Here is a 13,555-nt window from a genome sequence, read left to right as displayed (position 1 = left end):
CACACACACACACACACACACACACACACACACACACACACACACACACACACACACACACACACACACACACACCCTCCCTTTATATAGCCATTCATATGTGTCTAAGCCTTTAATGAGGTAACCTAACCTCTCCCATGTTGCTTCTGATCACAGTTGTGGACCACGAGTGAGAAGAGAGCCTGAAATCTGACTGGCTGAATAGTTTCTGCTTCCTGTTGGTTTTTTAGCACAGAGGGAGATTTTCTGTTAAAGGTTCTGACACGTTCCATGAACAAACTGCAGTTGATTCTATATTCATAACATCAGTGTTATGTTAGTTTCAGACTAACGGATGGATAGATGGAAGAGAAAGACATGAAGAAATAGATGGAATGTAGGGGAAAAAATTAACAGATGGATGGACGGATAGAAGTTTGACAATAAAACAGGCCCTAAATTCTGGGAGAAAATATTTTATGTTATTTCCATTCTTTTTCCATACTTCACCAGACCTAAAAATGTTTGGATTAAACTCTGTGTTGATCAGATGGAGGAGGAACCTTGTTATCAATAAAACGATTAATTGGAAAGTACAAATCCCCAACACCTCAGGAGTCAGGTTGTATATGAAACGTTTCCAATAATCCATTGATCACTGCAACAGCATGCTTTAAATGCTCCGTCTCTCATCAGAAATAACAGTTCTATGATCAGGTCAGATGAACACAAAAGCAAATCTGTAACTGAGGTCATGATTGCAGCCTTGGGGGTCCAGTCAAAGGCCACTCCCCTACATGTGCTCAGTCTTGAAAGATAGTGTCCCATCTTTACAAACGATGTTTAGCTTGTATTCTGTGAAAAACCATTTCACCCAGACAGGTTTCACCATTTATCACCACTAGAACAGCAAAACGTTTGCTGACAAAATAAGTTCCTCTCATTCACACTCTGCTGGCAGCAGCTCCAAGCCGCCATCCAGTCCCTTTACATGGGCTATTAGCAACACTGCTCTGGGGACCATAACTCTTTTCAAGATTTTCTATAAACATAAATCAGCACCAACAGCAAAGTGAGCCAGCTGAGAAAGAAAATAACACACTGATTTTCAGACTACAACTGTCAATGGAGTCTGAACAATTCATTTATAGAAACATGCTATTTATTGAAAAAGCTTAATTAAAAAAAAAAAAACACTCACACACACATGGAGCAAACATTATCTGACCACGCCAGACACAGAAAAACTTCCATCTAATTTTGAAATCGTTCGTATATGTTGACTGGAAAAAAAGAGATCTTTGCCGTGGCTTAGATTAACGGCTTCACAAAGAAGCCATAAATACAGAAAGTGACCTGGTTGATTATGTGTTGGTTCGATCAATCACGTGAATATTTTTCTTGACATATTTATAAGTCCAGAGGAGTTGTAGCTGGCTGATAAACAAGCATGTGAAACAATAATTCACTGATTGAGTTCGTTACGGGAGCAGAGCCGTTTGAAAGAAAAATAGCCCCGAGCTCCACTTCCACAGTGTTGTCTTTGTTCACTGAGAATGTGACCACAGAAGGTGAGAGGAATCCCCTCTGAAGTGTGCAGCTCTGGAGGCTCATGGTGATACCATACGCCTCCTTAGTCTTCTAAGACAACTAAAAATAATAAAACATTTTGGTCATAAGATGAGATGAGGCAAAGATGTTGGATTTGTAAGAATGAAGCAAAGTGATATTTAGCAGTATTTTTTGAGAAAACTAACTGTTTGGCCGAGTAAAAGATTCACAAATCACTGTTAAGATATATACAGCTCTGAAAGAATGAAGAGTCCACTGCTCTGAGCCCCATTGAAAACCTCCTGGTTGTTCCACCAAATATTGATTTCTGAACTCTTCCTGATGAACAATGTTCATTACTCAAAGATAAACCTATAAGAAGTAAAATCAGAGAAACTGATCATTTTGCAGTGGTCTCTGAATTTTTTCCAGAGCTGTAGATGTTGAACGAATATGTGCATTTGAGGAACCTCACAGTGATTTTTTTGTTTGCTCTGATCTTTATTTTACTCTTAGAAATGCACCAATATGAAAATTTGGGCTGTTATCGATATCCATTATTAATATTGCTTTTACACCCGACAGCTGATATTTACTAATTTTATACATATTTCACTACCTTTTCGACAGCTTAAAATAAAAACAACACCTCAATCAATTAATATTGCTGATACATCTGACTTCACCATTGAGCGTCTCAGCTACTGAGCATAGGCCTCTTTGAGAGCAATTTTTACCTCTGAATTATTGTTATTCTGCAGCAACAGTCCTCTGTCGCAGAAGTTAAGCAACAAAGCCCGACTCTGGAGATTTGATGCAGGCTGACGGCGGCCGCCGCTAAACCGACAAACTAAACTGTTGCTCCCCACATCAGAGGTTTCTTCACTACTACAGCGACATCCCACTACCTATACATCGTCCCTTCTGCTTTGGCCCATTTAGACCTACAATTACCCAGCTTTTCTTTCCACCCCTGTGCCCGCGTCTGTAATTAGAAGCATGTCATTTCCGAGCGTGGGACTGTGGCCCGCTTGCCTTTAATTAGCTGGACTACTCTCTACCCACAGCCTCGCTGGCCTCTGTGCATCCCGGCCTGCTTAAACTTCACTCTGAGGAGAGAGTGGAAATTGTTCTGGGCATCAGTCAGCATCTGATTTAAACAATATGATTCCTGCCATGCCATAATTTTTTTTTAACATTCCTCTTCATAACTGTGGCAAGAGAGTTTTCTTGGCTGAAGTAAAGACAGTTGAAGGATTTGCACGATTTAACTCTCACCAGATTGCGAGTTGAAAGGCATGATGTATGAAGGAAGAAAGAAAGAAAGAAAGAAAGAAAGAAAGAAAGAAAGAAAGAAATAAATAAATAGGGAGAGAGGGAGATAAAGAAAGAAAGAAAGAAAGAGAGAAAGAAAGAAGGAAAGAAAAAAGAAAGAAAGAAAAAAGAGGGTCAGTGCTTTAGTATGATCATGCAGACACAGTGAATTGCCCTGAGGTTAGGACATTTAATTTCCACTGAGGACAGGGGAGGTTTTAGCATTTCAAATATGATTCTAAGTCAGGAGAACAGCTTATTGAGCCATGCATCAATGCAGTTCCCTTTCATTAACTAACCTTTCATCAAGGGAAGAGAAAGAATGGGGGAGAAAAAAAGCAATAAGAGGAGATATATTGACGGGCGTATTGGCAGGTGGACCTAATCTTATGCCTCAAACCAATCTAAGGTTTGGTGTCTTACTGAGCGAAGTAAAGGGTAGCCATGTGAAAATGAGCTATCTGTGTTTCCTTCTAGGGGGTTGGCAGATGAAAAGAGTTGCCTTAAATTTCTGCTGGTGGTGACATTAATATGACTGACCTCACTGCAGAAATTTCTCTTCACCACCCCCCCCTCCCAACTATAGCCCCCAGCCCCAATTCCCAACCCGTTCTGCATCAATTGCGAGCCAACCCTCAAACGCCGGCATTCGCCCTCACCATATCTCCTCATTCTTTGCGCTCAAAGCTTCCTCCCTTCTTCCCTCCCCTCTTGTCTCACCAGACTCCAAACATTCCCATTAGTTTTGCCGTTAAATGGCCCCTGTGTTCCCCTGAGTCTCAGGAGACTTTTGGGGGGGTGATCCCACCCACCCCCTATTTTCTCTGAATGGTTTCTTTCTGAATGTTCACACTCCGTGACCAGCTGCTGTATAGTCCGACCGTGTTAATAAGAGGTCCAATTGAGAGGGCCACAGGAGACACACGCATATATTCCATTGGTTCACAAACGGTACTGTAACTCTGAAAACATGAGGGACGAAGTGCCTCTAGAGAAATACCACTTGTATAAGGCAAATGAAATTGATTTGTGCTGAGCTCCCATGTGCAATAGCTCTACAATCGTTATAGATTTCAGCATTCTTTTTTTTTATTAGAAATCAATCAGCTAATTGAGAGAGAAGAGACTTTAAAGTGATGATCATATAGTAGCCATGCTGGTGGCTATTATTGCTTTGTAGCTGGGCTAAATTACTTTTCAATCAAGCCGCACTAAAACTCAAAATGGAAATGAATTTAGAGCGGCTGTCCAAGGGGCTATTAATAGCACATGTAGCAAAGCCAAACAGGGTAAAACTTTAGACTTATAGGGGTTATTGAACTGTGGTGTGGCCTACCGTGGACGGTGAGCGTGGCTGAGGCCTCCGCCTTGCCCACCATGTTCTCTGCCACACACGTGTAGGAGCCTACGTCAGCGGAGATCACGCGGCGGATCTTCAGGGTGTGGTCCTCACGGATCTCGTATCTGGATATGTAAAGGCGCCAACAAATAAAATTTTTGCAAATATATCAGAAATAACCCAAGGCACAGACAAAGGGATCAAAAAGGAGTCTTTGCTTGGATGAGTCATACCGTCCTTTAGGGAGGTCGCCATCGTCTTTCCTCCAGCGTACAGTGGGAACTGGGTCACCACGAGCCTCGCACTTAAACTCCACACTTTGGTCCACTAAGACCACCGTGCTGCTTGGGCGACGCACAAAGCTAGGACGCTCTGCAGAAAGAAAACAGGAAATCAATGAAACAGACATCTATCTAGCTATCTAACCATTAAGCTAGATGGCTATCACTGTGAGTATTATTATCCTTCTGTGCACTTATACCACTAAAGTTGATTATTTAACTGCAAAAACAAAACCAAATTTCATTATTTTCCAGTCAGACAATCATTTTATTATTAACTACTTTTGAACTGTGTTCACTCGCACCTTTGCAATATGCTTTCCCCGTTTTTAGTTCTACCATCTTAAAATGTATATAGTAATTTGCATAAAAGTCTTTCAACAAAATACACATAATAAAATAATTATAAATTCCCTTAGTCTGAAACAACATGTTTATTTTAAGGGAAAATGGCCAAGATTAGCAGCAAATTAATTAGAAAAATAAAAATTATTTTTGCACTCACATTCACATTATTACAACTACTATTAACAGGAATTTAGTAAAACAAAACAGTCTTCACTAATTGCTTTTTGGCATGTTTTATCAACAAAATTCTTCAAATTAATAATAAAAAAAGCATTTTGTCCACACAAATGACAAGGTTGAGAATCTTTTTCATGTAAAAAAGTCATGTTCAAAAGCAGAATAAAACACAGTGTATTGCACTGAATGTATTGCAAATAGATAAAACCAAGGAAGAAAAAGTAAACACCTGGATGTGTGTTGTTTGTAATCACAGAATACTCCATAAACCTGAGCCCAAGATCAAATATCTGTCATATGGACGCCTGACCTAAACTAATGCTCACACTTTGTCTTATCCACGCATCCCAACAGTTTACAGCTATTACAGAACTTGATGGTAAGTTCTTGTAAATTTAAGATAAAAATACCTAAATTCTTCTTATAGGTGCTCTAATGACAGCTTGTGATATATTATGAGCCAGTTAGTGATGTAATTAGGAACCTCTGCTTCGTTCGGGACCCAGATGAGTATCTGGGTCAAATGTGACTCATGTAAAATCTAGTCCAGCTGCTCATAGACAAGAAGCTGCAATAAGCAGCCCAGGAACCCGGTTTACAGAGAGACTGTGAGTCATGTCACACTGTGGGCTAAAGGTCAGCGACATCATTTTGTACCCTGCAAGTCAGAGACTAAACATCTGGACTTTGTTTTTACAGCAGACAAACAAAAATAAGAGAATTAACCAGACAATGGGTTGGCATGCTGCAAAGAAGAGAGAAATAAAAAAATAGAAGCTTAATTACCCAGAACTGTCAGTTCAGCTATTTCACTTTCACGCTCTCCGACCATATTTGTGCCGACGCATACATACTTCCCAGCGTCACTCTTGCGGGCATTCGTGATCATCAGCTTGCCTCCACGTATCTGAGTGGATACAAAAAGGTAATTAGAACCTAAATGTGGAGAAGAAGAAAGTTACACTGTTTGCCATTGACATACTAAGGCCGTCTTGACACAAGGAAACAAAAAAATCCATCCAATCTGACTGATGTCAAGCTGACTTGGAAAGAAGACTGAAAAACAACTGAGTCTTTACATTTGAAAAGCTGGTAGTGACATATGATAAAAGACATCAACTAGTAGTGGAGGTAATTTTTTTTTTTTTTTTTTTCTTTTTGCTTTTTCTAACTTTGAAAACATTTGGTACACTTTGTTTCATCTAAATTCATTTTTCCAGGTAAACTCTACAGCACTAATTTTATTTTCTGTGTTGAAGTTTTTGGTTTATGGAGGACCAAAACTGACATAATAATAAAAGCATAAATATATATGTGTGCTTTTATTTCTTATTATGTCAGTTTTGGTCTTCCATATTGCTTATCAACGTCTTCAAGTAGTAGATGATTAAAGCCACGCTCTTATTTTGAAGTAGGTGAAGACTCAGCAGTTCTGTTTCACTCGTTTTTTTCCCTAATAACTTTATTTCTAACAAGAAACATGCAAAATGGACAATGTAGAACATTGTATAAACACAAATCCAATATCTAAGGGCCTTATTGAACATGTAATCTATAATGTCAAGTTTAAATTGGAGGGTAGTAATCTTTTAAAGGCAGATATAATTTCACTTGAGCGCTAATTGAAATTATTAGCTTCAGCTAAATACCATGTTGCTATTGTGCTTTTGCAATAGCAGAACTGATGTTTTTGTTTAGTCCATTAGAGTTAGCACAGGTTATGTTTTAGCTAGGGGTGCCCTCTAATTCTGTTTGCAAATGAACACAATTTTCAAGGTTTTTTTTGTAAAACAATTTGAAAACCATTAATCTTTTTTACCTCCTGTTCAGCCACAAATTTCATGTGACAAAATGTGGAAAAGTTCAACAGGTACTACGAGACAATATACATAATAACTTACCATCAGAAATATATTCCGGAAGTGATTACAGCACTTTTATATTTGTCCTTGTACAAGCAAGAACAGAAATTTCTTTAGCTTTTTCCTATTGTTCTCAGTCAGTTGGCCTGTCAGGGTAAGCCATTTAAAAGACAAATCTTTGGACGATCCCTCAGCAGTGCCTCAGGTGTCACCTGAGGCACTGCTGGGACTGCAAGTGCTCCTCCAGTCATCTCAAACAACTTAGACCATCATTGAACTGGGAACACTTTTGAAAGCATTCTTCTTGGCATCAAGTGAACGGCACAGAAACACACACACCCGCTGGTAAATGTGTGTTTGTCCAGGTGAATATCATATCTGTTATTTCCCAGGGCTTTGATTACAGGCCAGAGGAGATGCTTTGTTCTCAGGCAGTCAGAAAGGCATCACGGGGCCCCGACACAGGCCCATCGCAGCCCTGTGAGCTGACAACCGTGGCAGTCGGTACAGACGCAGACAATAGCATGGTGTGCCAGTGATCTCTCAGAGCTTAAGGTTTTAAATGCACACATCAGCCTTCAGGAGCGGCTTTACCCCCTGCAAGCATGTAATCGATATTCCCATTAGAAAAGCACTGACAGAGAACTTGACACACTATATCACAAAAGTCTGATCTGCCCATTACTACCTTGTTAAAACTCCGTTGCCAGGATGATCATTCTGTGATGTCTCAGTTGATGTGCATCACATCACATCATGTGTCCATGAGGTTCTTTTGGTTGTCCTTTAACAATGGGCCATTCGGACACAAACCGTGTGAGGAACACAGCAACCTTACTGAGTAAGGTGGTCTGCTCAAAAGAGACAGAAATCAACATCTTGGATGCAGTATCATGTCACATAACTAGTTTTCTTCAATAGTTGAAGCAAAGATGAATGGAGTAAAATTTAGGGAACTCCTGGCAGAAAACCTAAAGGTACAAAAGCCTTGGCGTGGGGACACAGCTCCAAAATTACCAGATCTATGATGGAAGGGGTTAGAGAGGGAGACCCCGAGGCCTGGATTCCTGTAACTTTTAGGTGTGCTTGCTTTTAACACACCTGAGTCAAATACTGAGATTATGAGCGGGACTCTGGAGAACTTCACTGTTTATTGAGGAGATGATTCAGCAATTTGATTCAGGTGTGTAGGGTGTAAAAGTGGCAGGAGAACAGCCTTGGTGTTCAGGATTTGAAGACTCCTGGCTTTCTAGTGAGGAATGTTATGTTAGAACTGCCCACATTTTATGACCTCACAGTGAATCTACAACACAGCACTTAATATACCCATGAGGTCACCATGATTAAGCCAATGACACAATGTTTCCTAACTTGCCACAGATGCTGGCATTAAAAAAAAAAAACACCTGTTATGCAGTTTTCCCTGTTTGCTGGTAGACTGCAAATAGGGTCAGGAAGTGGGCACAGCAAGCATGTGGAACAAGGTCCTTTGTACAGATGGAACCAAAGGTGAACCTTTTGGCCCCCCCCCCCCCCAAAAAAAAAAAAAAAAGAAAAAATAAGACTGCACATCAGCCTAAACACAACACCTACACAGCCAAACATACTATTGGCCATATTTTGGTTTAAATCTTGAACGGCCAACATTTTTCTGACATCTCTGCTAGTCTACATGTCCATGAGGTTAGAATCAGGAAACTTAAGACAGATTAAGGACAAATCTTATGGTCCGGCGGCATTCTTCTGCCCTTCACCCTCTGTTTAAAATTAATAATAAAGCAGGAGACAGGCAGTGGAAGACTGGCTTATTTAGGGCACCTTGTGGAGCTGGAAGGGTTTGAAGTATCATTATGTTACTGTTTGTTTGAGGAAAGGCTTAACAGCTAAAATACTGTGACAATCACAAAGGACCAGGGTCAGGACGGCTCAAAGAGCTCAGAAAGGGGGTGCACTGTGGTTTCCACAGGGCTTTTGGCATTAGGATCACCTTAAGGCCAGTCCATTCTATGCTGATTCTTGCCACTGCATATCTGTAGTTTCCCTATCTCCCCCGGCACACGTGGAGAGCCAGAGCAGCAGGAACCCTGAGACTGGGCTAAAGATGATGAATGCGGTGAATCTCTCCTTTTTCGCCTGTGCACATTCTCTTCTCTCAGCGCACAAGCCTGTCAAAAGTCCCAACAATCTGACTATTATCCCTACATTACAGGGAGACAGCTCTATCCTGTCGCCTTTTGTCCCATGTCATTTGGCATTGCTGATAATGTAAAACCTCCCACATTCAGAATCGTGTTTGTTCAAATCCACACAGCAGTTCATTTTCCAAGCTTGTTATTATCCACAACAATAAGACAAAAGGAAGGGGACAATGTGCTGCTTTTCTGCCATTTACTATGCTCCTGACAAGCTCTAAAGCAAAGCAGACATTTGACGAGGTTTAAGTGCTTGGATTTTTTTTTCTTTGTTTCTTTTTTTTCCCCTCTGCCTTGTTCCTGATAGACTAGTTCTGCAGCCGTGACTAGCAGAAGCAATATGTGGCTAAACAACATTACTTCTCATTTCTCTGTGGGAATCCTTTCAAATCTCTGTGCGGGTAGCACACCATACATGCACTGTGTGTGCTATGCTACCTGCTTTGTCTGTGCTGACAGCTGTATGATGACCCAATGAAGTTTAGTGTGAACATAATTAAGTGATTTATGTTTGAACCAAATTATCAACAAGTCATATTAAAACAGACGGTAAAGATGCTAGTATTACCTTAGCATTTCAACAAGATGCTCCAAGTGAACACATGGTTAGCAGGAGAAATAGAACTTTTTAAAACATGAACAAATGCACACTTAGACTGACAGAACATTAAAATTCACACATTAAGCTGGGGTATGTGACTTTTATTAAATAATATTTTTACATATTTTGTTAGCGTTATCATGTTGTCACATAATGAGATAAATAATATTTGCAAAGCAAATGGAAGGATCTGAGCAGCATGTACACAAGGGAGATTGACAGGGCTAAGATCCTCCTCCTGGCTCTGATTGGTTGTTTCCTATGGAACAGTGTATTTGTTCAGATGACAGCAGGACCACAGGGAGAAAGCAAAGGAGCTTCAATTTTTCCACAGATTATCTGTCTTATACTGTACAGTCAAGACATAATGGTAATTTTAAATATTGAAAAAACATATTTCTTATAAAACTTACAAGCCCCAGATTTAACTGGGTAAACCCATTTTAGAGCAGCAAATTGAAACTGACCTGCAGAAACTCTGGTTGGGACAAAATATCTGTCCCTCTCAGTGAAAATGGACAGGAGAGATCGCAGCATCTAGAAAGTGAGTTAAGTGTTTAACTGCCTTTGCACACCATTACCTTAGCGAAGTGAAATACCAATACTAGTTTGGATGTGTGTTGAGGGCTAAAAATAATGACCAGAACATCCCTATATGACATACCATCCATGTGCAAAAAGAAAATTCTGTGGTTTAGGTCCTCAGTACAATCACCAAGGAGACCGCACGTTTCAGCATGTTGCAAAGGAGAAAGAGTGAATTGAACTGAAGATCGGAGATTCCGACCTCTCCTCTCCTCCCTCCTCCCCTCCTCTCCTCTCGTCACCAAATTTACAGTAACATAAACAAACTCTAGACGATGTCCCATGATTCTCCCAGTTCTGCTGACATGGCCCTCCAGAGGACAGCATCCAGGCAGCCATCCATCAGCACAGCTGATTACACATTTTCAGACGGTCAAACACGACATCTAGAAGGCCGATCTAGAAGGGAGCACAGCCTGTGAGGTTGTTTGTTTGATGGTAAGTTTATGTTGAGCAACAGCAGCTGCTCAGAGCCTGCAACCCGCCGCAGGCTACAAGAGCACAATTCAGTGTCATTTGGCCAGCACGCAGCGATGGCAGCAGTATTCACAATCTTCATTCAAAGTATGTCAAGTGTGTCGTAAAAAAAAAAAAATCAAACGGAGGAAAAGCACGTTGGATTTAAGTAGAATAATAACAGTTGAACAAAGCATAAAAAACAAAGAAGAATTTTTTTGGAAATGTAAAAGTTGCTGTTTTCAACTTGGTATCAGGCAATGGCCAGCGCTGAGAGAATGGCCAACCAGATCCACGATGCTCTTTTTTAAATATTCTATCAGATTAAATATCCAGCATGGATTCTTTTAATCTCCCTAAAACACAAGAGATGAATAAAGCCATCCAACAAAATGCTTTCATGTGCATTTCCACTGCGTCTGCAGTGACAGATCAAGCATGATATATACTTCCCTTTAACTAGATTACTTGCTCATTTCTTTCAGTTTTGCTCTTTAGAAGCAAAGCATGGTCTGCTAATCTTTCACGGTGGCTCTTAGTGAAAATAAACAATAGCTGCCTGGTTTAGGAGCCTTTTTCAACCTAACTGTTCTCATTTGGGAAACTGTTTACAGTTCTTTGGTAAAGACAGCTCGTGAAACAGCAATCATTCATCGATCTGGAGCATAAATTTGTGTTTGGTTGAATTCTCGGAAAATAAGATAAAAAAAACAAAAAAACATCCTCTATAAATGAATAAATACAGAAATTCTGCTCAGATCTTTTGTAAGAACACACATGGAGCTGATTGATAAAAGGTTGCTTTTATCAATGGCTTTGCTGGTCTTTTAATTAACGCTGATTGCAGATTGCTGCATGGATTCTACAGCCAAAGAGCTGCTGAGTAAAACTTTCTCTCCTTTGACTCCTCCTCCATCTCATCAATAGATCCTAATCCTGACTAATGAAACAGAACTAACTGTGACCTACATTAACAAATCCAAAAATAATCAAACATTTCAGCTGAGGATTTTCTTTACCTGCATCACAGGGTCATTAAAAACAAAGATGCAACAAGAAATTGGCCAGTGACCAGAACAGTCTGGTGGAGTAATTGTGACTAATTGTGACTTTAAGGGTGTTTTCACATCTTATAGTGACCATAAACAAATGAAGGAAACAACACATAAGCTCTTTAGAAGACACTGACCTGAGCTTTCTTCACAAAATGTAAACAAAAATAGAAAGGAGTTAGATTTTGGCGGTTGTAGAATTTCTCTTTTGACTTGTTAAAAGACAATCTAGACTCCTGATCAAAATCTTAAGACCAGTCAAAAAATTGCAAGAATTTGCACTGCAAGATTTTGCACTATTGGATCTTAAGAATGTTCTAAGTAGAGCTTCACAATGTTAAAGGAAAAAATCAGTGCGAGAGACAAGAACTTTTGAACGGGGAATTTTCTGAAAACTGCATTTACACTCAAACATGATTTTTTCAGCTGATCAAAAGTTTAAGACCATAGTCTTTAAAAGCCAAAGCTGTGCAAAAATCTGGATTCCATGTCATTTTCTGTCAAGTCTTTACACTGTCGAGACCTCCTGATGGCAAAAGCAAAAAAGCTCACCGACTATAAACGTGGTAGGATTGTTGAGCTGCATAAGCAAGGCCTCTCACAACGTGCCATCGCTGCTGAGGTTGGACACAGTAAGACAGTCATTTTGCATTTTTTAAATGATCCTGAGGGTTATGGAACAAAAAAGTCAAGTGGTAGACCCAAAAAAATTTCACCAGCTCTGAGCCGCAGGATCCGATTGGCTGTCCGTCAAGACACGGGACGATCCTCTACCCAAATTAAGGCCATTACTGGTGCTGACTGCAGCCCAATAACCATCAGACGGCATCTGCGAGAGAAGGGCTTCAGAAACAAAAAACGTCTTCAAAGGCCACGTCTTCTTCAACGCCACAAAATTGCCCGTTTGGACTTTGCAAGGGTGCACCAAGCATGGGACATTGAAAGGTGGAAGAAAGTTGTCTTCTCTGATGAGAAAAAATTTAACCTTGATGGTCCTAATGGCTTCCAACATTACTGGGATGACAAGGAGATCCCACCTGAGATGTTTTCTACACGGCACAGTGGTGGGGGTGCCATCATGATTTGGGGTGCGTTTTCCTTCAATGGAACAATGGAGCTTCAGGTTGTGCAGGGGTGTCAAACAGCAACTGGCTGTGTGGAGATGTTGCAGCGGGCATCCCTCATGACTGAGGGCCCTCGTCTGTGTGGTAATGATTGGGTTTTTCAACAGGACAATGCTGCAGTTCACAATGCCCCACCTGACAAAGGAGTTCTTCCAAGAGAATAACATCACTCTTTTGGACCATCCTGCATGTTATCCGGATCTAAACCCAATTGAGAACATTTGGGGATGGATGGCAAGGGAAGTTTACACAAATGGACATCAGTTCCAGACAGTGGATGCCCTTCATGAAGCCATCTTCAACACTTGGAGCAATGTTCCCTCTAGCCTCCTGGAAACACTGGCATCAAGCCTAAACGATTGTTTGAAGTCATCAACAACAATGGTGCAGCTACTCATTACTGAGTCCTTTTTTTTGACACTTTGATTTCTGTTTTGGGGGGTTTTCAGTTTTTTTTTAGCTATGGTCTTAAACTTTTGATCAGCTGAAAAACTCATGTTTGAGTGTAAATGCAGTTTTCAATTAATTCCCTGCTCAAAAGTTTTTGTCTCTTACGCTGATTTCTTCTTTTAACATTGTGAAGCTCTACTTAGAACCTTCTTAAGATCCAATAGTGCAAAATGCAAATTCTTGCAATTATTTGACTGGTTTTAAGATTTTGATCAGGAGTGTATTACCATGTTTCTTTCAGATT

At 40.3% G+C, this 13,555-nt stretch overlaps 1 protein-coding gene across 7 annotated transcripts in view; it reads right to left on the bottom strand.

The window, feature by feature from the left end:
* The window catches only part of robo1 (roundabout, axon guidance receptor, homolog 1 (Drosophila)), a 310,894-nt gene that overhangs the window by 69,571 nt on the left and 227,768 nt on the right, over window positions 1-13,555 (bottom strand). For all 7 annotated transcript variants that reach the window (XM_015038826.1, XM_015038820.1, XM_015038821.1 and 4 more), the window contains exons 4-6: window positions 5,776-5,896; window positions 4,417-4,555; window positions 4,181-4,308 (exon numbers count right to left, since the gene is read on the bottom strand). In XM_015038826.1, coding sequence (XP_014894312.1) covers window positions 4,181-4,308; window positions 4,417-4,555; window positions 5,776-5,896 — 388 coding nt within the window. The remainder of the gene's footprint in view (window positions 1-4,180; window positions 4,309-4,416; window positions 4,556-5,775; window positions 5,897-13,555) is intronic.

Source organism: Poecilia latipinna, unplaced genomic scaffold, assembly GCF_001443285.1.
Source record: "Poecilia latipinna isolate Pla-1442-1.1 unplaced genomic scaffold, P_latipinna-1.0 Scaffold454, whole genome shotgun sequence".
Lineage (NCBI taxonomy): Eukaryota > Metazoa > Chordata > Actinopteri > Cyprinodontiformes > Poeciliidae > Poecilia > Poecilia latipinna.
Note: the sequence above shows the minus strand (reverse complement) of the source record. Positions and strands in the feature narration are given on the sequence as shown.